The sequence below is a fragment of the Festucalex cinctus genome, chromosome 4 (genome assembly GCF_051991245.1).
Source record: "Festucalex cinctus isolate MCC-2025b chromosome 4, RoL_Fcin_1.0, whole genome shotgun sequence".
In the NCBI taxonomy this organism is placed as follows: domain Eukaryota; kingdom Metazoa; phylum Chordata; class Actinopteri; order Syngnathiformes; family Syngnathidae; genus Festucalex; species Festucalex cinctus.
The window spans coordinates 27164614-27192409 of record NC_135414.1 but is presented as its reverse complement, the minus strand read 5'-3'; the positions used below and the strand labels follow the sequence as shown (position 1 = coordinate 27192409).

Below are 27796 nucleotides of genomic sequence, written 5' to 3'. Positions count from 1 at the left end.
AGGCAGAATCAGTTCAAGTTTCAGCGTAATATCTGTCTTACATAAACCAAATGCATTGTCACTGTGTCTGTATGATGCAAGATACACATGTGAAATACTTGCAGATTATGCATAACCGTCAGTGATAAAAAAAATTATTATTTTTTTGTTTATTATTATAAAAATGTTAACATTTAAAGTCCATAAATGATAAGTGAGTGTAATAGCGCGATGGCGGACTGTATTTTGCAGCGTAATGGCAAAATGAAACTTCATGAAGCTTCATGAAGCAATTGCGGTATTTTTGGACTTCTCTAGGTTTAAAGAAAAAGACAAGTGTAATGGAAGTTGATTACATTTCCACTGCATTTGTGCCATCTAGAGGAGTAAAAAAAAAAAATTCACAAGTGCTTCATGAAGCTTCATTTGCTCATCACTAATTTTGTGTAAACAGTATGCTGAATATCTCCCCGTCTGCTCCCTCTTTAGAAAACTTTGTTTATTTGTGTGAACATGTGTCTCCTTAAATCTTCACGGTGTCATCTTGTCATTGTAAGGCAGCCAATGAATGACGACGTCATGTTTCCATCTGTGTGAATGTGTCTGGCCATGTGTCCAAGTTCCATTTTGTAGATGGCGCTAACACAATACTTGACATTTCTTGAGGTACACTTGCACAATCTAATAATAACCAGTAAGTTACACTGGAGAGGACACTCCAGTATTTTGTTCGCGACATTAAAGGATAAGTAAGGTATTAGTATTGATTCTCAGAGTGATGTTCTACAGTTGTACACCAGTTGACCAAACCTAATGTGGCCTTTATGTGTATATAGTGCATTTTTTGCCAACTCATACTTCTCAGCCATATTTTTAGTCAACATTTGTCACCTATAAACGTCTCAAAAATGTCCAAAGCCTCTTACGCAATCACCTGTGCTTATCTGTGTGTGTTGTTACCACGGTGCTGTGTATTATTTCAGGCAATGAGTTACATGTTTTATACAGTACAGCGTTATGTGTGTGTTGTTGATCCTACAGGTCAGTATCCGCGGTGTCACCATGTGGGGGCTGATCAAGCAAGGGAGTTACAACTACGATTACCACCACAAACAAAGCCAATATGTGCTTAAAGAATACAGCAGGTACAGCATAAGGCGCTATGCTAATGCTAATCCCAACACAAGCACATTTGTTCATGATGCTAATGACGCTTGATAGTGTTCTTACTAATAGTCGTGCTTTAAACGTTGTTAAGCGTTGCTTGAAAATGTAGCCGTACTGCAATACTCGTAGTTCCTAAATTGGTTACTACATGGTTACGCCAACATTATATTTAATAGTTCAAAATTGGCTGTGATTGCGTGTGACAAGTAACACAAGTCCTCTCTGGATCCCACCTCCTGTTTGGACAGCAGTCTAAACACTAGCCGAAAAGCTAGCGCTTTGGAGGAAACGCTTGTGTCCATTCTGACAGCCTGCATTAAGAAGAAAAGGGAGATCAAGTGCTGCTTTGAGCTGTTTGATTCCCGCATGCTAACTCATGGCTGCCCAAACTCAGCTACGTCTTTTCACAGAAAGAAGTGACATTTTCTGCCACATTAATTCATTGAGCCTTGAATCTCTGCTTAGCGTCTTGTGTTTGTTATTTGCTGTGATTCCCTTCACTATTACCTTTCTTTAAAAAGGCTTCAATCCCTGCTGCTTTTCTTGTCTGTTTTTAGAAAACTCTTGCTTGCTTGAAAACTGACATTTTCTTTTTGCGCGATGGTAGCTGCTCACATAGAGCTACTTTTCACTTTTTAACGTGTTGCATCGAATTCATACTAACATGAATATGATATGTGTTATGTGTCCTTAATGATTCATGGGGAAAATAGAACTATAACTTGATGACATCACCTTTGGGTGTCAAACATTCAGTTCTTTTGCTGTTAGCTTTACGTAGGCTTGAACGATTCATAAAGCTACTTTCATTGCCGAACAAGACCAACAGCAAATATCTTTGATACCTCCACTGGGTATTATATTCCATCCTGCTTTATCTATTTATTTAAAAAAAGATGGATCTGCACCTTTAACGGAATCTAAATTGAATGGGTCTCTTCTTCGACCATGCTCCCCCACCCCTAAAAGACATACCGGTATTACCAATCTACCATTCACTAAAACTCTGATTTTGAGTTTTCAGATTCCCATGTTTGAATATGTTGCTCGGATTCTCTCTTCTACATTTGAGAAGCAGCATTGGAAAGAGTTTCGCTGAAGGGCATAAAAACAGTCTAGACAACACCTTGCATGACAAAAACACGGCTTCACGCTTTTAGTGCTGTTGAAAACACTCTCTGGGGTTTATCTGTGTATCGTTATTATTTTTTTAATTCATATTTTTAAAGCAAGCACGTATTCAGGAGAGTTGCATTCACTTCGCATATGTCACATGTGAAGTTTTTTTTGTTTTTTTTTCTTCACTTGTTGAGAGGTTTTTGTGGTAAGCTACTATGGCTATATTGCTAACAAAGGGAGATTTTTCCTTCTTTTTTTTTGTAAGGTGGAGTCCTATTTGGGGTCACACATCTTAAACATTTGTAAAAACCTACTCCACTGTAATCCATCCATCCATCCATCCATCCATCCATCCATCCATCCATCCATCCATCCATCCATTTTCTTGACCGGGGGGGTGCTGGAGCCTATCTCAGCTGGCTTTGGGCAGTAGGCGGGGTACACCCTGGACTGGTTGCCAGCCAATCACAGCCTACTCCACTGTAAAATCCGATATTATATTAGTATCATTAGCATGATAATCCCACTACGGACAAAGAAAAAAAAAATAGGCAACTGTTTTTGGGGAGATGCTAGTAGGCAAGGTGCTGTCACTCTGTGCCTCCCAGCTCAAGAAATGCTGCATTATTTGCTCCCCCCTTTCCTCTGTAATCTCGTCCTTGCATGCCTCCATTTTGTGATTCTCTATGGAGTGCAACACAAATATAGCAGAGCATGGGTTAAATGATTAAAATAAGTATACCAAAGTGGTTACGTTTTTGATCTTTTGAATAGGCAAAAACAAATCAACGATTTCCACAACACTATGAAAGCGGTGTTGTGTGATTTTTTTTTTGTCTGCTAATCTGTTTAAAGGTGCAGATCCAATCGTATTTCTTTTAATGTACTAAAATGATTCCAGAGGATATGATTGACCTTTTTCTTTTTGGCGTTTTGCAAGAACTTTAATATGAAGGGTCTACCAAGGCAATGTTAACTTATAAAATACATATTTAGTTGGCTATTTGTCTAGGTCCAATATTTTCGAATTATCAACTAAAGCACCCATCTATCATTGCAAATGGTACATCTATTGTGAAGTGATTTAACTTTATGTCTGTCGTTTAGCTCCGAGGAGATGGTGGACAGATATGAATATCAAACACGAGCCCACATCCAGGAAGTGGTAAGAATTTTGACACTTCTTGTTTTTTTTTTTTTTTTAAACTGATTTCAAAACTGTTCATCGACCACAAAGGGAACTGTGTAGCAAAAAAAAAGCATCTACAGTGTTGTGTTCAGTATTTATGTGCATGCTTGATTTTCTATGTAGTTGAATACAAAGATGCCACGTAAGTACGTGCGAGAGGAGCCGACAATCAGGGGCCCGTCCTTCCTGGTCAGACTCAGGTCTCACACCGTCTTTGAACACACTCCGATCCAAATTTTTTGTACTGTGGAAGGCTATCCTCTGCCTATTGTGAAATGGTGAGTTAAAAAAAGAAACCAAACCATGATCATGTGACATCGTCTCAGGTCTACTATTCTTTTGACATAGGTATAGAGATGGTATGATCCTGGACATGTCCTCTGGAAAGTATCTCGTCGAATCAAAAGGAGGAGTCCACTCTTTGGAGATTCCAAGGTACATTAACTCTTTGACCGCCAAAAACGTTTAATAACGATCAGTGAAATCACGACGTATGCAGCCATAAACGTTAAATGACGTCAACTACGTTTTTTAGTTTTTGGGTTTTTTTTCTCAGTGCAACGTCTAAGTGCAGCGCTGCCCGGTCAATGGGTTGTGGAATCAAAAACACTCTAACTATGGCCAGCAGATGGAAGCATTGTATCTCTTTTCGTGAATGATCAAAGCCTTTGTCATATCAATTTTTTTTTTGTTGATAACCTGTGGCAGTAAAATAGTTAAATAAGGATGATGTCATCACTTGATTTGATAAACTGATAGCAGTTTTCTGGATTTAGTATAGAAATCATATGAACTCCTGAAAGCTTTCTTCTAATTACTGGAACCAGGCAGTTCCGTAATGGTGAGTGTTGGGAGCATCATGGCACATAGTTTGGTCGAGGGGGGGGGGGATAACGTATTTGCTCCCTCCCCTCTTGGGAAGCTCAGCTGTTCAAGGTGCTGACCTTAGTGTTACATGATATCTTCAGATTCCTTCGGTCGTCTCGCTCTCCTCTGATCCAATCACCTTCGGATCCTTCTCTCTATTACAAACACCCCTTGTAGGAAAATATCCAGCTTCCTGAACTATATAGTAAGAAGTGCATTTTGTCAGGTTGACTAAAATACAAATATAGAAAAATGCCCAGAAGCATTGTCATCATGGGGACATGCAGAGTCCCAAAATGTCTCAATTTCAAGTTCATGTTTAGTGCAATATTTAGTCACCAAAATATAGAAGCCACGTGGTTCTTGTGTTTGTTTGCTTATTTATTTATTTATTTATTTTGCAGATGTTCAATTGATGATACAGCCATGTACACAGTTGTGGCTGGTAACATCCATGGACAAGCAACAAGTCAGGCTTTCATTGTTGTGAAGAGTAAGTCCACCATTTTGGCTTGCCTGATTTTTATCACTCCCATATTGCATTTTGTCAAGTTCCGACTCACTCACGCACTCTGACAATTTAAATTCATTGCTAATTGAAGTATTTACAATAGTCTTTTGTTTGTGTTTTTTACATTCTTATTTCTTTTTATTTGTGTTCACCAAATATGGTAGTAAGTGTATTAAATGGGAAGTCAACCCTCCAAAAATGTATTGACAATAGTATGTTCTATGCAGCCCTTCTAGTCTAAATACGGTATTCTGGTTAAATTAATATTGCGTTAGTGGACTATGAGTTAAGCAGCAAAATCCATCAGTTTTTTTTTTTTTTTTTTAATATCAGAGGGCAGCCATTTTGCCACTTGCTGTCAACTGAAGATGACATCACAGATGCTCAGTGCTCAGGAAAGAGCCAATCACAGCACACCTGTTTTCTGAAAGTGAGCTGCGATTGGTTACCTGACACTTGAGCAACTGTGGCAAAATGGCCGCCCCCCTGAGATGGATAAAAACAGCTCGATTTGCTGCATAACTCATATTCAACAAATGCAATATTAATCAGAATGTCATGTTTAGACTAGTGAGGTCACATAATATATTATTGTCAAGAAATGTTCAAGGTTGGCTTCGCCTTTAACTCATTTGCTCCCAAAAACGCATAAATACGTTCTATTTTAAATGTTTTATGTGTCCCAAAGACGTATTTATACGTGTTTTTTGTTATGTTTTTCTATGCTAGAGCATACAGAAGGCTTTGATGCAGCCTCTGACCTGAAGAGGTTGCTTAAAGCAATGATAGTAATTACAAAAAACGGCCAACAGGTGGCAGAAGAGTATAAGATATCAACCAGGACCATGTTGAAAAAAAGCTCAATTACTCACAATTCTAAATAGATTTGTGAATAATGATGAAACTTAGCTATATTGTAAAGCTAATTGCTGCAAAACGGAAACAAATGTACTTTTTCTTTTCCTGATGAAAGAAGAGACTTTGATCTTTTTTTGGTAGGTTCCATGTTTTTCTAGCAATAAAACAATATTCTGTGGGCCTTGCAAAATTAGTCAAAATCCAGTAAAACAGCCGAGACTGAAGGGGATTGCTTCTGTGAAAATGGCTGGGAGTGAATGAGTTAACATGAAAAATCAAACGTTACCTTTCCAACTTCAATTTGTGCAAACACCAGTTTTGTCCTCTTGTAGGGTACAAGAAAGAAGAGTTTTGTCCATATGGATGGATGCCTTACAGTGGTACGTGTCACAATTAGCTCATATAGGAAGTTATGACAGTGGATGATATGTTTTTTTATATGGGACATTTATAATCATTGAATGTTCATGCTGTTTGTGACAGACAAACTTGGAACTTTACTTTTTTTTTTTTTTTTCCCCCTTTTTTTACCCTCTGTTTTTCTCAGTTTCCATGATTCCAAAGATCCATTACACGAAAATCCACATTACCTTTCTGGATAAGTTTGGCCCGGTGTTTGCTTCTGAAGGAGATTCAGCCACTCTGACTGCCACCATGGACCTTGAGCCCAACCTGGCCAACCTGCAACCTGATGCACAGTGGTACAGAGATGGTAATTGATTACTGTTCCATGTTGTTTAATCTCACTTTCACTTTGTCTTTGTTTCTGTACAAAATCGCATTTCTTTCTGTGCGTCCCGTTTGCAGACACTCGTTTATTTGATTCAAAGTGGGTGAAGATCCAAACGGGCAGAGGAGTCAGTACCTTGACTATTCCTAACCTCTACAAAGAAGATGAGGGCTTGTACACGCTGCGGATGGTCACAAAAGGAGGCACTGCACAACATAGTGCATTTGTCTCTGTTGCGGGTGAGGAATGGCTTACTCAGAAGTTCTCTATCAATAATAGACAATTAGGATAAATTGATGCTTCTAACTTTGTGAGAACAGTTTGGGAACAAACTTTTTCTGACCCGTAAAGGCATGCTTGGTTGCTGGAAAAACTTCAACGGATACTTTACTTATTTAGCCATTTTTGGCAGTCAAACATTAATATTTTGCCTATAATATACTTGATATTTTCATTATTTTTCATGCACAATTAGTACCTTTCAGAACACATTTTGCAACTTGCTGTCGACTGAAAATGGCATCACAAGGGCTCGGGTAACCAATCACAGCTCAGCTTATGAGCAAATCTAGAAAACAGGTGAGCTGTGATTGGCTACCTGAGCCCTTATGATGTAATTTTCAGTCGACAGCTAGTTGCAAAATGTGTTTTTAAAGGTACTATTTGTACGTGAAAGAAAAAAATCTAAGTATCAAATTAATTATAGCCAAAATATTAACTTTTTATTGCTATAATGGGCTAAATAAGTGAAGTATCCCTTTCAGTTCCCTGACATTTAACACCACTTTGGGATGAATGAGAACAGAAGCTTAACAAAATCAAAAGAGGTTTTTTTTTTTTTTTAATTCCTTGTTCAATGTTTCTTTGTCACCTGCTGTATAGATGGTCCTCCCCCAGTCGTTGGTGCACCCGGTGCTCCAATGGACATCAAGATCCATGATGCCAACAGAGACTATGTCATTGTGTCATGGAAGCCTCCCAATACTACTACAGAGGGGCCAATCCTGGGATACTTTGTCGACAAGTAGGAGTTTACTGTTCAATACCGTAACAAATGGTACCACGATAAATATCGAGGAGCATTTGTGTGACAAGCTTTCTTTTCACTCACCCTTTCAGAAGTGAGGTTGGAACCGAGAACTGGACTCAATGCAACGATAAGCCCATTAAGATCTGCAAATATCCGGTGCCCGGACTGTTTGAAGGACACTCGTACTGCTTCAGGGTCCGCACTGTTAACGCCAAAGGGGTCAGCAAACCTTCTCGCATGTCTGACCCCATCGTTGCGCTGGACCCGACAGAGTTTGCGAGGCTACAAAGTGAGAGATGACACCGGAATACTAAGATTATGGTCAGAGTATCCATTTATGGATAAAAGAAACACCAGTAATCATGGTTTTTCCTGTTCATGTAGCTAAGAGACTTGGAGGAAAGCTGGACGTCGTCTCTTACCATGATGAAGTTGAAGGTGTGTTTATTGACATCTTGTATACTTCTGCCACTGCTATCGGTCGTGAATTTTTGTGCACTTGTACACTGTATGTTTGTGTACAGCTGAAGGCACACCTCCAGGTCCTCCATCTGGGATTTATGCATCGGAAACTGACAGGACTTACATTGTTCTGAGCTGGAAAGCTCCGGCAAAATCCAGCAACGTTCCCATGTGGTACTACATCGAAAAGGTGAGACAATAAATATATCTCACCTTGGGCCACTGCTATAGTGGCTCCCTAATCTCAGATACTGCTAAGGAACAATTTGATGACATAGACAGAAAACAATGATCCAATACAGTAACAACACTTGCCGTCTTTCGCTGCAGGCCACGGCAAACAGCGACGCGTGGCAGCGTGTCAACACTCAGGTCCCAATTCGCTCCCCTCGCTATGCTGTCTTTGACCTGTCCGAGGGTAAACAGTACCAATTCAGAGTCATTTCTGCAAACATGTACGGAAGCAGTGAGCCATCAGAACCAAGTCGACCAATCGAAACCCAAGAACTGAAAGGTCTTTCGTTGTGTTCATCTTAAACTGTCTTGTCTTTTCATCCATTGTAATTGATACGATGACCTCATTAATGCTGTTGCTTCATTCTTTGGCATCAGGTGTGCCTTCAGCTCCCGGCCAGGTGATCGCAACTCGGGAAACGGACACCTCCGTTCTCATTCAGTGGGCTCCTCCAAAAGAACCCAACAATCTGATTGGCTACTACATCGACCAGTGTGTGAAGGGGTCCAAAGACTGGACCTCGGCCAATCACAAACCACACAAGAGCACTAAGTACGTTGACACTGTCAACGGGGGATGGGATGGGAAAATGAAGCTTCATGAAGCTTCATGAAGCTTCAATTTTTCTACTCCTATCGATGGTGCTTTTGGTTTAAAGATAAAGTGCAAAGGAAATTGATTACATTTCAACTGCATTTTTAAACCAAGAGTGCCATCTAGAGGAGTCCAAAAATAACACAAGTGCTTCATGAAGCTTCATTTGTTCATCACTGGTTGACTGTAATCTTAGGCAGAGTTGAATAATTGCTTATAGATTCATTAGACTGTGTGGCCACTGAATGGCAAGAAACTTACATGATGCTCTTGTTACAGGTTTGTTGTTAGCGGCCTTACAACAGGAGAAACTTACGTGTTCCGCGTCCAGGCAATCAATGAGATCGGCCTCAGTGAGGAGTCCCAGGAATCTGCGCCTCTAACAGTCAAGGCTGCCCTCAGTTCGTAATTCCTCATTTTGACATGAAGTACTTAGTACAGTTACTTCTTCTCTTTTAATTCTGTGTCTTAATCGTCATTCTAGACACGCCTTCTGCTCCTTATAAGATTGAGTTGGTGAACTGCGACGGACATTCGATGGTCCTGAACTGGAAGAAGCCCCTTCACTCCGGAGGATCACCAATTAAGGAATATTACGTCGACAAGCGACGAAGTGGGACAGAAATGTGGCGGGAGGTCAATATCCCACCGATTTCTGAAAGACTTTTCACGGTAATGTGTGTATTAGTTAAAAAAAAAAAAATGTCTCTACTTATAGGATAACATCTTTGACTATCGTGACAATGGCACTGCGCTTATTGACAGGTGGCGGGTTTGACAGAAGGCGGAGTCTATCAGTTCCAAGTGTACGCCGCCAATCTTATTGGCCTGGGACCGGCGTCCAAACACTCAGCCGACTTCACCTGCGAGGCCTGGACTATGCCTGAGCCAGGTTAGTTGATACAATGAAGTGTCTATGATGATGATGATTTTTTTTTTTTTCTTTTGAAATCTTGATTCTGTGCGCTCTGTTAACAGGCCCTGCATACGATCTGAGTCTCTGTGAGGTTCGAGATGATTCTGTGTTGCTTGAATGGAAAAAGCCCGTCTACATCGGCTCTGGGTCCATCACTGGTTATTATGTGGAGTATGCCAAGAAGGGCACAAATGAATGGAATACAGCCAACGAAACAGCCACTAATCAATGCTTCCTCAAGGTGAGGAAACTGAGGATATCTTGTGTAAATAGTTGCTTTTTTTTTTTTTTTTACTTTCTTTAGGAAATAACACATTTATTTGACTTTATTTTCTACTATTTTCTTCTATTTCCACTTTATTTTGCATATTTATCATCTGACTACTGCAATCTTCATGTGACATTTACCTGTGTGACACTGGCATCTAGTGTACAAAGTTGGCTATTGCATGTTGGCTTTCAGATTTATTTATTTAAAAAAAAAAAACTTATTGAGTATGGAGGACAAAAACTGCCAAAATTCGAACAAAATAAATCAATAAATAAATGACTAAATAAATAAATAAATAAATACATAAATAAATGAATAAATAAAAAAATAAATGTGACTGAATAAACAGATAAATAAATGATTAAATAAATAAATGACTAAATAAATAAATAAATGACTAAAATTCAAAATAAAAACGGATCTATTTCTATTTATATTTATTTTTTTAGATATAATTTTCGATTTATATTTTGTTTTAAATTCATTTTTATTTTCACTTTTAGTCATTTATTTATTTATTTAGTCATTTATTTATTTTGAATTTTGGCAGTTTTGGTCCTCCATAATTTAGTAGCTGCCAAAGCGCTATTAAGCACACTACTAATTTCTAATTATGTACCCATTCTGGAAAAAAAAAAGTGTTTATACGTGTTTCAGTTCTACAAAAGGCATCCCGAGAATCTTTTTTTCTATCACCTTTCAGCAACACTTTTTGGTCTCCTAGGTGACAGGTCTGGAAGAGGGCAGCACCTATGACCTCAGGGTGCGTGCTGTCAATGATTCCGGTGTAGGCGTGGCCTCTCTGAACTCTGACCCTGTCACTGCCAAGGCTGTGCCAGGTAAGGTCTAAACAGCCTTTTTTTGTTGTTGTTGGATTTTCTCACATTTTAGGGGGGAAAAAAACATTCAAAGCAAAAACTCACTGAAATATAAACACGGGCAGCTTCTGTGTTGTTGTCAGATAAGCAGGATGCAGTCAAACTATTCCCACTGATGGCTGTGTTTTCTTTGTGTGTAATGTAGGCTCCCAGGAGGTGTCCTGCTGTGTGGATAAGAAGACGGGTGACATTGTTTTCACATTCGAGTCGTGCCAAATGAATCCAGGCTCTCAGTTCGTCTGGAAGAAAGATTATGAAGAAATCACAGATTTCTCCAAAGGAATTGAGATTAGGACTGAAGGCAACAAGTAAGATCACACACACACATTTTGAGATCTTTAATGTGACTCATCTGTCAATTTTTTTATCTGCCTGTGTCTCTCTAATGCCTTGCTTCATAGAACCCAGCTGATCTTTAAGAACGCAGATAAAGAAGACTTTGGGACCTTCTCTGTCTCTGTCACCAACACAGACGGCGTTTCATCCAGCTTTGCCATCAACCCTAATGGTGTGCTTCATTTTTGTGCTATTGTGTTGTCAGTTTGTCAAACAGCTGGTCTAACGGGACGTATTTCATTCATTCATATACTAGCGTGGTGCATTTAAAGGGAAGGAAGGATTGATCAGCCAACCTGCGCTCACCTACAAAATTACCAACATCGGGTCTGACCCGCCTCTGTGTAGGGGTTACACTAGGATTTTCACCGGCCATGAAAAATGAAGAGCTCATTGAGTCAATCAAGATCCATATTCCTCTCACCTAATATTCATGTATATTCAAAAACTAGATGATCGCCACATGAGCAAGTATTTGGTGATGGCTTTCCAGGCAGTTTGTGATGGCGATAGAGAGCATAGCGGCAGAGAGAGTCAAGAATATTATGAAAAGATGACAAAACAATGAGCATAAAAACAACTAATAACATCACATTTTTTATTTTTTTATTTTTATTTTTCCAAGATATATACTGATATATCTCTAATTGCGACTAATCAATCTACACGCAAAGCAGTGGACAAAGATGGTGTGCATGATTTTGATTTTCAAACATTTTGTGCCTCTTTCTGTATGAATGATCACCAAAGTCTGACAGATGGTGTTTTTTTTTCAAGTTTGAAATACATGCATGAGTAGTTTAATACAATACAAAATAATGTCTTTGTGTTTCAGAGATGAAAAAGCTTGTGGCACAAAGCTATGATGTCAGACACCCAAGTAGGTACCTTTGGCTGAATCCTTCGCTGTTTTTAATACTTCTCTTTCCTTTGCTTTTTACTTGTCCTCCACCCCTTCTCTACTTTTATGTCTTAGTTCTGAAACAATTCTTTTGTTGGATGCTAACACCCCTTACCTGCTTTTGCATCACCTGCCTAACCACTATTCACTGCTGCACCTCATCTGACTCCCTTCCTCTACTCTCCTGTGAATGCAGAGAGACGCTGTCCTCGGGCCCAAGTGCCAACGAGAGAATAAAAGGATGCTTTTTCTTTTTTTAACCTCTTTTTAAATGTTGTCCCTTTTTTTTCCCCCAGTCATCCCACTGAAGTCAGAGTTGGCCTATAAAATTTTGGAGAGAGGCAGAATGAGGTTCTGGCTGCAGGCTGAAGAGATTTCCCCCAACGTCACCTACAAATTCTTTGTTAACGACAAGGAAATGTCTGCAGCTGATGTAAGACACAGTTTTAGTTTACAAGAATAGTTTAAAGAAAGATGGAGCAAAAGTATGAAAGAAGTTGGCTCCGGGCAATGCACTATGAGGATGATTCAGTAAGCTGCCATTTGTAAGGAAGCAAAATAGAAAAGATCTCCGTGCGCACGTCACAAAACAATTTCACATTGAATTATTTCAAGTGACATAAAGCAGCTTTATTCTTTCAGTCGCCCTGAACAAAGAATTCTCTTTTTTGCAGTCCATCAAGATGGGCCATGACGTGTCTACGGGCGTCATTGAATTGATCATGGACCACTTTACTGAAGAAAATGAAGGGACGTACACCTGCCAGATTACAGATGGAGGCGGCAAAGCACAGAGCTCTCTGGTGCTCATTGGCGACGGTAAGAGCTGTGAATATATAGTGCAGTTTGATAATCCTCACAAGTATATGTCTGCAACAGAATAAACCATAATCTGTGTTTTAGATGTTTGTTGCTTATGCTATCTATCTATCTATCTATCTATCTATCTATCTATCTATCTATCTATCTATCTATCTATCTATCTATCTATCTATCTATCTATCCATCTGGCCGAGCTAGCTAACTCGCTAACTATCTATCCATCTGGCCGAGCTAGCTAACTCGCTAACTATCTATCTATCTGGCCGAGCTAGCTAACTACCTAAGTATTCATCTATCTATCTATCTATCTATCTATCTATCTATCTATCTATCTATCTATCTATCTATCTATCTATCTATCTATCTATCCATCTGGCCGAGCTAGCTAACTCGCTAACTATCTATCTATCTGGCCGAGCTAGCTAACTACCTAAGTATTCATCTATCTATCTATCTATCTATCTATCTATCTATCTATCTATCTATCTATCTATCTATCTATCTATCTATCTATCTATCTATCTATCTATCTATCTATCTATCTATCCATCCCTATAGCTCGCTATGTAGCTAGCTATGTGTTATGATCAGTGTTACCACCAACACAACACTATGTAGCCATCTAAGTTTGATAATTTGTAACTCTATATAAATCTGTATTATATATCTGTTCTGTACCATTGACATGCAGTCGGATCAATCACATGCTCTTACATTATTTAATGGAAGGTAGCTTAATTTTATGACCACAGTAATTTGAGAAGGGTAGGTGCAGTTTTTGTAAAATGTTTTTTTTTTTTTTTTGTGCGTGCGTTTGGTATTTTTCTTACTAAGGTTCATAAACGTCTAAATGTCTGTACATTAAAGGAAATTAGCCGACAGGAAGAAATGTAAATTATTCTCTGTGTATGTGTGTGCCGCGTGTAGCTTTCAAGGCTGCGCTGGCTGAAGCTGAATACCAGAGAAGAGAGTATATCAGAGTCAAGGAGGGTAAGAGAGAAACGCACACCATCACTACACACATTCTATGGAAGCAATCTCGTTGCAGGGGGGAGGTTACTCATTTAATTCATACGACATAAACAAGCATACACAGACACAAATGAGAGTTGAAACCACAACTTACATTTGATTCCACATCATTAATTAGTTCCGAGGCATGTATAGCTATTCATAGAACACCATACCCGGTATGAAGTACGCTTATTTCGCTTAGATCCAACACAAAAGGTGATACTATTATTTTGTCATCATGTTATACATCAGGTGGTTAGCACGCCCGCCTCCCAGTTCTGAGGACTTGGGTTCGAGTCCAGGCTCCGGCCTTCCTGGGTGGAGTTTGCATGTTCTCCCCGTGCTTCTCCGGGTACTCCGGTCTCCTCCCACATTCCAAAGACATGCATGGCAGGTTAATTGGGCGCTCCGAATTGTCCCTAGGTGTGCTTGTGATTGTGGTTGTTCGTCTCTGTGTGCCCTGCGATTGGCTGGCAACCAGTCCAGGGTGTACCCCGCCTACTGCCCAGAGCCAGTTGAGATAGGCGCCAGCACCCCCTGTGACCCTTGTGAGGAATAAGCGGTCAAGAAAATGAATAAATGAATGTTCTACATCACAGAAGAAAAAGGGAGAATTCATATATTTTACAGCTCTTATAGTGGCTTTCATCAGAATGTGCGTGTGCTTAATGTTGTGACCAGCATTTATGTACACCCACACTTTCAATATCCAAGAAAAGTTTGCGCACAATGATGTGAAATTACCGCTAAATTATTCATACGCCTGTTCTGCGGTTGAGGCAATAAAGGTCCACAAGTAGTTAAACATAATTACGTTTCATCTGTGTTTTTGTGTCCCATCGCTCTCCAACAGGCCCCCACTTCAGCGAGTTCCTGTCCCTTCACGTGGGAGACGACTGCTCAGTCACACTAGTGTGCAAGGTAAATGCGGCCAAACTCAATTATTGAACATTTGCACTCGAAACAAACAGAAGGCTCACTTGTGGATCTCTAATTAGCCATTCGGCTCGGAGCGGGCGCGGGAAATAACGGTCTTTTATGATAACGTCCAGGCAACAGACTCACCGGAATGAGGCTGCTGAGATTTTAGCCTTTGTGAATAATGGGGAAAAGTACGTTTGAAAGAACGCAGGCACGTGTGGAGCAACTCTCCAAGTACGGCATAATAAGCTACTTGTCAAGCTGCCGCCATGCTGCAAAAAAAAAAGAAAAAAAAAATGGTTATTGTGTGTGATTCGTTCGGGAACACTCCATTATTTAGGGTGACTAACTGCAGGCCACAACTCTGCATGGTGGAAAGACAGCCTTTTTCATCCGGGAGAGCACAGAGTGACTCTTAATGAACATATAGTGAATTTAAACACTCTTGTTAAATGTATAATTATCAATGAGTTATACAGTCTGAAGTTGGCCACATTAAAAGCATTAGGAGCTGATTTACGCATGTATTATATTAGTGCTTCTACCCACTATACATTTTCAATGCGAGTGTAAGACCTCAAAGTTTAAATTGTTCTGAAGGAAGTGAAGGTACTCCACATCAAAAGTGACTTAAAATGGTGGCTTAATGGAAGCAATAGAGAACGTTAGACTTGTGATCAAACATTTAGAAGCTGTTTAAAGAAGAAAAAAAAAAAGAGACTCAACCTGCTTCTTTATTCGCTATAAATACTCTTTTATTGCTGATTATTACGTTAACAACGTATTTTGCATTCTTGTGTGAGTGGAATTTCCCCTTAAGGAATTGTTGTAAAAGAAAACACAGTAATATCGCGCCTGCAGGTACGAGCGAAACGACTTGACAGCCAATCCAGCTCCAACGAAATCCTTGCATCATATGCTGAGATGCCCACAGTTGAGAATTTTATATTAGTATGTAAAATGCATTGTCGAGATTTTGCTAAGAGGTTCACTCGGAAAGCAACTCCTGGATGCTGACATATGTCACATATGCGCTCACTAACTTGGGGAAACTCACGCCATTCAATCTTCACTAGTGGATGTTGGAACTATATACACTAGTCTTACATTATTTACAGCAAAACTGTTATTGCCACTCACCAAACGTTGTTTTCCCTCCTGTTGTTTTTGATTGAGTAGCCAAGCTGTAGTTTGGTCTGAATAATTCAAGCTGGCCTGGTTCCCTCAACGACTTCTACAAGCATCAGTGAGCAAGTTGACATAAGGCCCATGCATACGCTGAACACGGCATGTTGCTGTATGTTGTGTTTTTTTTTTTTCATCGCAGGTTGCCAACTTGAAGAAAGACTCAGAATTCCACTGGTTCAGAGAAGACACAGAAATAATTCCTGATGTGAAGCCCGACTTGACATCAGGAGTCTGTAAACTGGCAATTAAATTGGTAACTTAGTTTTTGCTTCTGTTGATACTCAAACCTTTCACTAAATCCAATTGTGCTGCTATTATTATTATTGCAATTAGGCTAATGCTTAAACAATTGTCATCTCTCCGTCTTTGATTCCGCAGTTTTCTCTGAAAACATCGGGGATCTACAAGGCCACCATCAGCGATGCCAGAGGAAAGGATATGAGCCAAATTGACGTTTCTGGAAAAGGTAAACAAACTGAATTACTTGCAAAATTGATTGATGAGGGCAAAAATCAAGAATAAATCCCAAAATATGTGAACTCAAGTTTTCTCATTAAATTGTGCCTGAAGGACAGAACGTGTTTTCAATGTAAGCGCCTCCACTGTTCATGCCATCCATTTCGTATTTCATCAAATTTCAAATTGGGTAACCTTTAACTGGAGTGCAAAAATAATTTGATGTGACAGACTGAACTTATTTCCTGAATTCCCAAGAAATACTATATTCTGTATTGCTTTTGCTATTACTCCTTGTAATGGTCTTAGTCACACATTTTTTTAAATTCCGCAGTCACCTGCCACTTAATTTGGTACACCTGCACAATGTAATAAGATTCCAGTGAGCTGTAATTTAACAATATAGCGGTGCCTTGAGATACGAGTGATTTGCTAAAAGTTTTTTGAGATATGAGCTGTCGTTCGGCCATTTTTTTTTTTTTTTTTTGCTCTGACTTGCGAGCAAAAATGTTGAAATTTGAGCGCTCAGTGGCGATAGTGAAGTCAACTTAGCTCACTTCTCAACAAGCAGCATTTTGGATGACAGTGAACAATTCAGACTTCATTCACAGTTGAAATGAATTGCAACTGACTCTCCGATTTTTATTTATTTATTTATTTATTTATTTATTTTATTTTTTTACCAATTGCAATTAAAGCCTTTTTATTGGGTCTTAGATATTAACAGCCGCTCTGTGACTTTACATCCATTTCATTTGTGTTTCTTATTTTCTAGTTTTTGAAGAGGCCATAAACCAGATCACCCGACTGACTGGTAGGTGTCTTCCTGGTTCTTCTTCCTTTTAAATATGTTCAAAATTTCTCTGCGACAAGAAAAAGGGTTTGAGAGTGCACGGCGAGTGTCTTTGCAATGTTTTGCAACATTGAACAAAGCCTGCCGAAAAAGCACCGCTCAGTAGGATACGGGCTTTAAAGGTGTTTTCAATATCAGTCAAAATAACTGTGACTATTATATACTGAATTAAAATACACAAAATTCAACAAGCTATTATACCTGAATAACTTTTTTTGAATATTCAATCATCTATAGCCCGCAATTTTTTTTTTTTTTTTTTTTTTAGAAGAAGAGAAGCTTGCGCTAATGCTTCATCATTGGATGGTCAAAAGAAAAAAAAAAAAAAAGAAAGAAAAAAAGCAATCAGATCCTTTATTCATGCAGCTTTTCATGCGTGTAGACTGAAATTGAATTACACTCCCTTGAAGTTGTGGAAGGTGCCTGCCCGGTGACTGTCAGCAGTCCAAAAGTGGCTGCGTGCTTTTCCAAAGTGACCCGTGTGCAACCCTCTCCCACCTCTATCGTCACCCGCAGGAGTGAGTGCACACGAGCTGGTTATCCACTGCACAGCCACCGGCATTCAGCTGCAGTGTCCCATGAAGTATTACACTTCAGAGATGAACATCGTCTGGTACTACGGGTAAGGCGCCATTTCGCCGCCGAGCCCCGTGACTGCAATTCCTGCTTCCCTCCATGACAAAAATAATGAAAACGCAACCTGCTTAGTGCGGGGGGTTTTAAGGGTGCCTACAAATATATGAGGACCGCAAAGCGTCTTGTTCGGCTTCTCCTCTCAAGTCGAGGCAAAAAACAATTCGCATTGGGACGGCGGTTGCAAGTGCTTTCATTATCCGTGTTATTGGGGCAAAATTGGCCTGTTTTGCAACAAAAATCACACCCTGTCATTTTCCATGAAGAAGCGCAGACATTTCTGCACTTTAAAGCACTCCACGGGCCCCTAGAGAGGGAAATGCGCAAACAGGCGTAATGACAACGCGAAGGGTGAAGGTAAAGAATGACAAGGGTGGAAGGCGGAAGGGTGAGGCGGGTTAGCGGAGGCTTTTGAGGTTATTTAATTATTCATAGAACACAAATTAGGGAGATGAGATTTGTAACCTCTGCTCACGCCTTCTGTGAGTGCACATGAGAGCGAGTGACAGATAGCAAGAGAAAGAGGAATTGGTCTCCCTAGGCGTAACATTAGGCTGGCGTGTAAACATGATTTTCCATTACCTCAAAAGTAGGCAGTGCACACTCTCATATAAACAATAATTGCATACATGTGCACAGCCTAATAATCTCTCGCTCTGCGCGCCTCTCAACAGGGAGAAAAAACTCAGCCCCAGTGACAAGATTGTGATAGGAGGAACACCTGCTATGGCAACAATGGAGGTACTACATTTTTATATTTTGGTGCGTCCGTAACTCACTCAACAGTGGTTCTTAACTTTTTAACTGCCACACAAAACAAAAAACAAAGCAAAAAAACAACCCCCGCAGTGCCAGCCCATTGCGATCATTTTAAATCATCTTTCAAGGCAAACAGAATATTGTGTGCTTTTACTACATATGCAATGTGGGTACCAAATGAAAGATCACATTCCATTATTTCATTTGGGAAAAAAAAGTATGTTTCTACCTTATTCCGTTCTTTAGTAATCACCATTTGAAAATAGGTAACTTGAGTGACATTGAGCGAAAATTGAAAAGATTAGGAGAAAACAAGTTTTTTGTGAAAAGATACATTTTCTCCACAATAGTGACTTTGACACTAATATTTCTTGTTTAGTGGGGCTCTGTGAATTAGGATTAATATGACAAAGGCTTTGATCATTCATGTCATCCTTGAAAACATTCAATTTCATCAGATTTCATCATGTTTCTTTGTAATTCCATAAACCGGCAGCCCATTGAAAAGCGATACAATGCTGCCAACTGCTGGCCATAGTTAGTGGGTGTTTTTGATTCCACAACCCATTGACCAGCCAGCGCTGCGCTTAGACTTTACACTTCCCATTGATTAAAAAAACAAAAAACAAAAAAAAAACAAAAAAACATTTATGGCGGCATACATCGTGATTTTACTAATCGTTAGTAAACGTTTTTGGCGGTCAAAGAGTTAACGTTGTTAGAGGCACTGAACCACACCACCTGAACCACCTTTCTTCACCTTGAATTCAGAAAGCGTCGTTCTTCATCTCCATGCATGATCAGGAAGTGTTCCTTTAGTTTTGCTAGATAGCTAGTTGTGCTGGACTAGAATTGCTCAACTTGAAATCGCAAATTATGCACTCTCATCATTCAACTTAACTTATAGAGCACCATGAAACAACCGAAACAGCCGATACAATGAAATCAGCAGAGGCCCCAAGATTGAACCCTGTGGAACCCCATACATTATGTTACACATGTGAATTCATATTGCACATAATTGTCCAGCCACTTGCTTTTTAAGGGGTTATAATAATAAAGAAATCATGATGGTATTTCCCAACAGTCAAAAGTTGACTTGTAAGCGCACCAAATTCCCTGCCGCAAAGATAAGCCAACCAAATCAGGTGTGTCTTAAACTCAGGTTAAGAACCACTGCACTAGAACAATGTAACAGATTTACAAAAATCACACACAAAAAAAAATCATAGTGTCCATAAAGTTAATTAAATGAATGCTATCTTCTTTTATTTTATTTTATTATTTTTTTTTTTTTTACCCTGTGCCAGAATGTGTAATAATTGTAATTACCTTTCAGATGAAATGAGCATGAGTTATGGGCGTGCATGTATAATTTAATAGCTGGGCCCTGATGAAATGATAGCTTTAGTGTTGACACGCGGCTGAATGAACTTCCCGATGTAAAGGTGATTGAGCCAACTGAGAAGGACAAAGGGAGGTACTCGATCGTCATCACCGACCCCGAAGACTCACACAAGCGCTCGTTGGACCTCAGTGGTGAAGGTCAGTATGTTTGCGGGGGTGAATTTGACCAAAAAATAAGAATAAAAATCACTGAGTTCAACTAGCATTAACTAGGGTAAGGTTGTTGTGTTGTGCTATTCTAGTTTTAAGTGATAAAATATGTTTTTGTCTTTTACAGTTTATGACAAAGCATACGCTGAGTTCCAGAAACTCAAGTAAGACTTCAATCTCAAAACTTTGCAAGGGTTCGAATCAGCATGACTTCTTCAACTTTGCACTACTACTACTACTACTACTTACATATATTAGCACTCTCGGAAACCAGTGATGGAAAAGAGGAAAAACTGGCAAAAACTATAAGACGCAAATAAGAGTTTTAACACTTTATTTGCATAACATCGAAAGGCGTGGAACTAACTCGACTTAACCAGAAACAACGAGAAGGCATCGAGGAAGAGAGAAGCAGGTGGCCAGCTGGACAGAGTAATCACAAAGCTCCTGACATCACATAGCTGTCACATAACTTAAAACCGGTTGAAACTAGATGCTGTTACATAAATTCCAAACAGACACTTGACCTGACTCTCAACTCAACTCAACGTCATGAACTCAAACTTAACCCTGGCATGACCCAGACATGACAATATCCCAATATAGCATGTTTACAATTGCATGGAGTTAATGGCAATTTCAACATAATCCGCAGCAGGTGGCTTAATTACCAATTTGTGTTTGATTATCATCAAGCTCTATTTTAAAATGACCACAGTAAATAAATACATAAAAATCAAGTACACGTCCAACAGTTTGACTGTGACAAACAAGGTACACGCTGCATTTTCAACATCCATTAGCAAAAAAAATCAAATGGCGCAAAAAGAAATAATGACGAAAAAGCACAGTGCAAACCGCTCAAATCCCTTTTCTAATTAACATTCAATGAGGAGCGTTGAAGCGCAACATTTTACCTGCACGCTGGAGCAAGTGCCGCCCTGCTGGCTGCTTATTGAGCGTCAAGATGGGACAAGGAGAGCAGAGTTCCCCGAGCCATCTGCTTCCGAGGATGATCTCTCACCCGGCCGGCTGCTCTAATTGGCCTCTTTCAATTATTACTCAAAGAAAAAAAACAGAGAAAATCACATTTGAGTGGTAGTTTGGCTTTTTGACCAGAATATCCTGTGGCGATCCGTCTGAGAACTGATTCCAACCTAAGTATAGAAAGGATCATTTAATTTGGCCAATGAAGGGAAACGTAATGTAACCAACTTCTACTTGCTAGAATGAGAAAATGTCTGTCGTCCTTGGTCGCAATTTTGGATTATTCAGCCTAAACGTTTTTTGTTTTTGTTTTTTTAGGGCTTTAGCTTATGCTGACAAGAGTGAGTATACATCTTCTCATTCGGTTCAAATATGGTCTTTTACGCAATATTGCCGTTTGCTAACTGACTCACGTTGTACGACAGACCGCGGTAAGGTGGTCGGAGGTCTGCCTGACGTTGTCACCATCATGGAAAAGAAGGTAACATTTGAGTGTGCCATATGATTGTCAGCTGCTATTGACTGAATCATCATGTGTGGGCCACTAGACGCTGAGTTTAACGTGCACAGTGTGCGGGGACCCCAAGCCTCAAGTCTCCTGGCTGAAGAACGGAGTAGAGGTCGAGCGTGATGATCAGGTAAAAATCATAAACGGGGAAATAAAAGAGCAGAAATTCCACTTCCATGCGCTGCCTGTCAAGCATGAAAGCGACATCTTCCTTTGCCCTTGTGTCGGTTTGATAAAAAAATTCAGTTTGTTGCTGGCTATTGTTGTGAAGGTATTATTATTATCGGCGTTTCATCTTCACATCTGTTATGTCCTGGGGTTGGATCCCAAAAACGCAGACACAAATAAGATTTTAACTATTTATTCACATCGAGAGGCGTGGAACAAACTTGACTAGACGAGAAACAACGAGAGTTGCACAGAGGAACAGAGGTAATAATCAGACAAAAACAAACACTTCTCAGACAGCTTATATAGACAGTGAATCGATCTGATTGGTTGTGGCTAGACATGTGGGTAACACGACTGACATGGAAGTATCTGATTGGCTGTTGACTAGATAAAGAGATTAAAGATTGCTGACATCACTTAGCGTCTGACATCACATAGCGTATCACCAGTTGAAACTAGATGCCGATTACATCAGTTCAAAAACGGACACTTGAGCTCACGGTCATGACCCAAACATAACCCTTGCATGACAGTAAACATAACCCTTGCATGACCCAAACATAACCCTGGCATGCCCTTGCATGACCCACAAATAACCCTAGCATGACCCAGTCATGACAAAATCGGCTATTTCAATCATATCTTTGTATCTTTTGAAGCACACGCCGAATGTATAATTTCACGACCAGAATCTGGGACATGAAAAACAATCAGAATCGAATGCATTTCAGGCTGGTGAGGTCAGCAAACTAAACAAAATGTGGTCCCAGTCGGTCAGTGGCGCTTCTTTCTACATTATCAGCATCCCGGCGGCTCCTGCCGCCTTTGAAGATTTAAGTTAAAGGAACGGCGGAGAAGGTCTAGGAGGAATATATGTTTTGAAAGTTTGCCCTCGTCTTTATTCTTTCCCTCACCTGCAAACAATGCATCTAAAACAAGAACTGGTGTCCTCGGTCTGGCAAATCTCAGGGGCGCCTCCCCTCAACACAGGCGTTTGAAGCTAAGCACAGGGAAAAACAAATGGAAAAATACATTTATACAGTATATAGGATAGATCCAGACAATAGTCACATGTTGACTAAAGCATTTTTGTTTCCAAGCTTGAAAAGCCGCACAGATTGAAAGTGTCGCTGAACGAAAGAAGCAAGCAGGCTTGAAAGTGATAAAGAGCTTTTTATGATCTTAAGCGCACTACATGAAAGCTCTAACGACATTATTGCGATATTTTGGAAACGGCGAGGATAACATCATGATAGTCACTCTAGGCGGTAACGGAATTTTAATCCTTGTTTTAATATTGTTTGTCCTCATTGGGGTCATGGGTGGGCTGGATTCCCAACTGACCTGATATATATACATATTTCTAGTCATATATTAAATCCGTGATCACTTTTCATAAATACTCTATTTACAAAGAATCCGAATTTTCTCTCATATATTTCATGGTTTAGGCTTTAAAGGGTGAAAATAATTTACTTCAACATCCAGTATCAATCGTGTCACACACATTGGCATCTAAACTTAACACGGCAATATGCTAATGATTCATTCTCGCTCAAATCCGTATGCACAAATATACCAACAGAAATAGGTATTGCATTGTTTTTTGTTTGAGGTCCAGAATACTGATTCCAAACTGAAACGATCAATTTTTGTTTCCATATTTCAGTACGTGGTGTCCCTCGACCAGGGCAAGTTTGCCAGCCTTACAATCAGAGGCATTTCCATGGAGGATTCCAGCAAATATTCCATGATTGTCCAGAACAAATACGGAGGGGAATCCGTGGATATTGTGGTGAGTGAAATCACTGTATTTATCTGATCTTGAGATAGTTTGTGATTTAGAGCATACTATCCGGTTGAACCTGCAAACATTTTTTTGCTCAACATTTTTGCCCAAATCTTTCTTCAGGTCTGCGTGTACCGCCAAGGTGACAAAATCCCCGAGGCAAAGCCAACCGTGACGACTAAAACGATCATCCCTCCCAAAATGCCCATTGAAATGCCTCAAACGATGACGAAGCCAGCCCCCTCCCCTCCTAGCCCCACCCCTCCCAGGGCAGCACCCGGAAGAGGAGTGAAGAGCCCCACCCCCACTCGAAGGAGGTTTTAAAATAATACGTCGGCAAACTGGTGCTCATTTTTATGAGAAATATTTTCTTGGAATTGAACAGAGCGCAAACTGTGACATGAATTCAAAATCTGTAATTAAACATTCAATTAAAAACTCATTCACTCCCAGCCATTTTCACAGAAGCAGTCCCGTTCGCTCCCGGCTGTTTTACTGGATTTTGACTGATTTTGCAAGGCCGACAGAATATTGTGTTCTATTGCTATAAAAGCATGGAACCTATCAAAAGAAAGATTAAAGTCTCTTCTTTCATCAGGAAAAAAAGTATGTTTCTATCGGTTTCCGTTTTGCAGCAATTAGCATTAGAAGAGAGCTAAGTTTCATCAGTTTTCACAAATCTATTCAAAATTGTAAGTAATTGAGCTATTTTTCGACATGGCCCTGGTTGATCTCCTTTGCTCTGCTGCCACCTGCTGGTCGTTTGTGTAATAACTACCATTTCTGCAACCGTTCTTTGCAGTTGAGAGGCTGCATCAAAGCCTTCTGTATGCTCTAGCATAAAAACAAAAAAACATATAAATACGTCTTTGGGACACTTAGAACATAAAAAAACGTATTTACACGTTATTGGGAGCAAATGAGTTAAGTGAAGAAGAATGTTTGAGATGTATTGAATTAGGAAAAAAAACATTAAATGATTCAACTGAAAAAAAAAATGTCACAGTATGATTTGATTCAAAACCACCAGAATAAAACTGAAACTTGAATATTGAATGCAAATGTGACCTGTTTTAATTAAAACTGCAAGTCCAAGCTCATGTCAAAAGTTTTATCGCTTCAAATGAATCCAATGAAAAGAAAAAAATCATCTTGTGATGTTTTGCATAACACCTTGTGAATACATTTCTTAATATCCCGTCCCACATTACCTCCCAACCAGCGCTTTGAAGACGTGGCCAAGTCAAGTCTGCGGAGGCCGGTCGGGTCCACATTGTCCAACAGGGAAGGCTGCCAGTGCACATGATCAATTCTTGGCTCGCTCTCACAATCGCCACACATGTTTTATACATGAAGCACCTCCGGATGTCGACGCGCAACTTCTGTCGTCAACGTGCGCGCCCGCCGCCTCTGCTTACACCTACGACAATGCATTTTCACACTCGCTTCCAGAGGACGTGCTAACGCGGGCACGGGAAGAAACGGGTAAGAAGCACTTAGCCATTCAAACCTGTCATCCGCAAATACAGTTTACCGCACACCTTCGGCGCAGTGTGATATTGAGCTTTTAACGTCAGCGGGCAGTCAGTAAATGAGAGCTCTGGAGCAGAACCTTCAAAAAAAAAAAAAAAAAAAAAGACATGCTGACTTTTAAGGGTGACATCTGAGAGTTTTCGAGACAAATTATCCACAGGAATACTCGTGAAGTTCATCTAATGAGATCCAATAGAAGTGCTTTTGTAGAAATTGGCTTCTTTCAAAGATCATTGCTTAGCTTTGAAACTGAAAATGAAAGATTAAGTGAATGCTGCAAAACAACGCAGAATTCATTTTGACATTATGAAGTAAAAATTAGTAGGACCGATACAGCAAGCAGAATTACACAAACTGATTTACATAAAATATGCGACGGGCCAATCAAGGCACATTTTGTGTGAAAAAACAAAACGCTTTTCGGCATATTTATTGAAACTGACAGTATAACGTTTTCCAGTCCCATTTTATACATCTAAGTCAGATTTAAAAAAAATCACAACACTTAAGGAAAAACAACCAATTGGAAACAAGCAGAGACTGAGTAGGTGTCTAACATCTGCAGTGCACGTTCAGGCACAAAATGGATAAATGCAACATCCTTGTGCTGAAACTGGTGGAATGCCCATTCCTTGTTTGCTAACAACTGCGCAGAAGACTAGCAATGCGAAATTAGCCATATATGACCTCTCTATCTCTCTCTCTCTCTCTCTCTCTCTCTGTTTTTATTGATTGTACCTTCTATAAAACTATAATAGTAGAAGTGCATCTATTTGGCAATAATAATCCATCCATCCATCCATCCATCCATTTTCTTGACCGCTTATTCCTCACAAGGGTCGTGGGGGGTGCTGGTTGCCAGCCAATCGCAGGGCACACAGAGGCAAACAACCATCCACACTCACAAGCACACCTCGGGACAATTCGGAGCACCCAATTAACCTGCCATGCATGTCTTTGAAATGTGGGAGGAGACCGGAGGACCCGGAGAAGACCCACGCGGGCACGGGGAGAACATGCAAACTCCACCCAGGAGGGTCCGAGCCTGGACTCGAACCCGAGTCCTCAGAACTGGGAGGCGGACATGCTAACCAGTCAAGCACCGTGCCGCCCAGCAATAATAATAATAATAATAATAATAATAATAATAATAATAATAATAATAAATGTGCCACTGCCACCTACTGTAGTGGATGTGAAATTACAAGTTAGTTTTATACGGACTTAAAAATAAATAAATAAATAAATAAATAAAATAAAAAAAGACCCCTTCTGTAATTTAAAAGCTGCTGCTCAAGCACAGGAAGCAGTGAAGGTATCATGATGATGAAATGATGGCTGATGAGATTTGTGCTTCGTTACAGCTGTGAGCGACAGACAAATCGTAGTTTGTGTGTTTGCTAATAAAACATGAGATTGCACTTTGCTGTATGTCGGAACAAAGAGTTGGTTGGAAACAACCCAAGCCAAGGAGACAGCCAACAAGGTTTTGTGTTCCTGGGTGTCCGGTGATCAACACACTATGTGGCTTTGTATGCAAATGCGCGCATGCGTGGTTCGCTCGTAAGCCTCAGAGATCTGAATCATTTTTGATGTTTCACTGATCATCTGCTGTGGGATCATTTCCTAACTTTTTAATTAATCTGCACATTTTTTAATCAACCAAATGACTTGGAATCAAACGTTACCATGACGACCAATTTTCAAAAATAAATGACAAAACAAAAAAACTAAAAAACTAAACTAAACTCTGAGAAGCACAACATACAAACAGATGCACGAGGAGGGAACACGCACACTTACGTATGTATACAGACAGACGGCAGCTATCAAAATGGAATAGCTTGCCAGGACTGATAGCATGAAATTGTGTTTCCAAATATAACACCGTGTCATTGGAGAGTGCGCGCGCGCGCGCGTGCGCGAGAATAGGACGATGACTGTGTGTGTAGGATTTCAGAAAGCATGTCCTCCTCCAGTCTTCCATGTGGGGGCACTATTGCAACATGCAGACAACCTGATGAGATTTGGACACGCGCGCACGCGCAAGCCTGTCCTAATTAAAACAGCGCTGTTCAAACAATGACGTGAAAAACATTTTTTTTTTTTTTTTTTGCGGCGGCGTACACATCCACATTTTTAAATACACGGAGAGCCATTAAGAGTTGCGGCGGGCAATTATTCTGATGATGACACTGATGACAGCTGATTTCCGGAGATGCGCAGGGGAGGGGCTGTGTAAGCGCACGTGATCTTTACTAAATAAATGAGACGTGTGCTCAAGATTGTGAGGATGAGGATGAAAAGGAAGAGATAGAGGAAGAGGAATTCATTAAAAAAAATAAATTGATCATCAGTTCAATGCAGCTGCAGCTTGTTGTGGGCCATTGGGTGTAATAGAGAAAGTACTGTAGGCTATACACAATGTATCAAAATAAACCTAATATTTTGTTTATGATTGGTAGTTAAACGTTTTCCAGACCAATACCAGTACAACACTCAACTCTTGAGTAGCCACCAATACTGATTACATAAAAAAAAGAGAAAAAAAAACCCGACAGA

At 39.9% G+C, this 27796-nt stretch overlaps 1 protein-coding gene across 1 annotated transcript in view; it reads left to right on the top strand.

Annotated features, from left to right (window-relative positions):
* Positions 1–24733, top strand: part of myom2b (myomesin 2b) — a 29110-nt gene extending 4377 nt beyond the window's left edge. The window contains exons 3-40 of the mRNA XM_077519998.1: positions 1021–1124; positions 3373–3430; positions 3578–3732; positions 3803–3889; positions 4726–4814; positions 6023–6070; positions 6238–6402; positions 6498–6659; positions 7303–7444; positions 7540–7739; positions 7835–7888; positions 7975–8102; positions 8243–8426; positions 8525–8699; positions 9021–9142; positions 9226–9413; positions 9507–9633; positions 9720–9898; positions 10653–10767; positions 10952–11114; positions 11208–11314; positions 11978–12022; positions 12340–12476; positions 12718–12862; positions 13793–13855; positions 14733–14800; positions 16128–16241; positions 16367–16454; positions 17220–17258; positions 17814–17919; positions 18605–18671; positions 20138–20234; positions 20374–20410; positions 21552–21574; positions 21659–21714; positions 21782–21871; positions 23582–23707; positions 23825–24733. Of these exons, the coding sequence (XP_077376124.1) occupies positions 1042–1124; positions 3373–3430; positions 3578–3732; positions 3803–3889; positions 4726–4814; positions 6023–6070; positions 6238–6402; positions 6498–6659; positions 7303–7444; positions 7540–7739; positions 7835–7888; positions 7975–8102; positions 8243–8426; positions 8525–8699; positions 9021–9142; positions 9226–9413; positions 9507–9633; positions 9720–9898; positions 10653–10767; positions 10952–11114; positions 11208–11314; positions 11978–12022; positions 12340–12476; positions 12718–12862; positions 13793–13855; positions 14733–14800; positions 16128–16241; positions 16367–16454; positions 17220–17258; positions 17814–17919; positions 18605–18671; positions 20138–20234; positions 20374–20410; positions 21552–21574; positions 21659–21714; positions 21782–21871; positions 23582–23707; positions 23825–24025 (4233 nt within the window). The 5' untranslated portion in view covers positions 1021–1041 and the 3' untranslated portion in view covers positions 24026–24733. The remainder of the gene's footprint in view (positions 1–1020; positions 1125–3372; positions 3431–3577; positions 3733–3802; positions 3890–4725; positions 4815–6022; positions 6071–6237; positions 6403–6497; positions 6660–7302; positions 7445–7539; positions 7740–7834; positions 7889–7974; positions 8103–8242; positions 8427–8524; positions 8700–9020; positions 9143–9225; positions 9414–9506; positions 9634–9719; positions 9899–10652; positions 10768–10951; positions 11115–11207; positions 11315–11977; positions 12023–12339; positions 12477–12717; positions 12863–13792; positions 13856–14732; positions 14801–16127; positions 16242–16366; positions 16455–17219; positions 17259–17813; positions 17920–18604; positions 18672–20137; positions 20235–20373; positions 20411–21551; positions 21575–21658; positions 21715–21781; positions 21872–23581; positions 23708–23824) is intronic.
* Positions 24734–27796: the final 3063 nt, after the last annotated feature.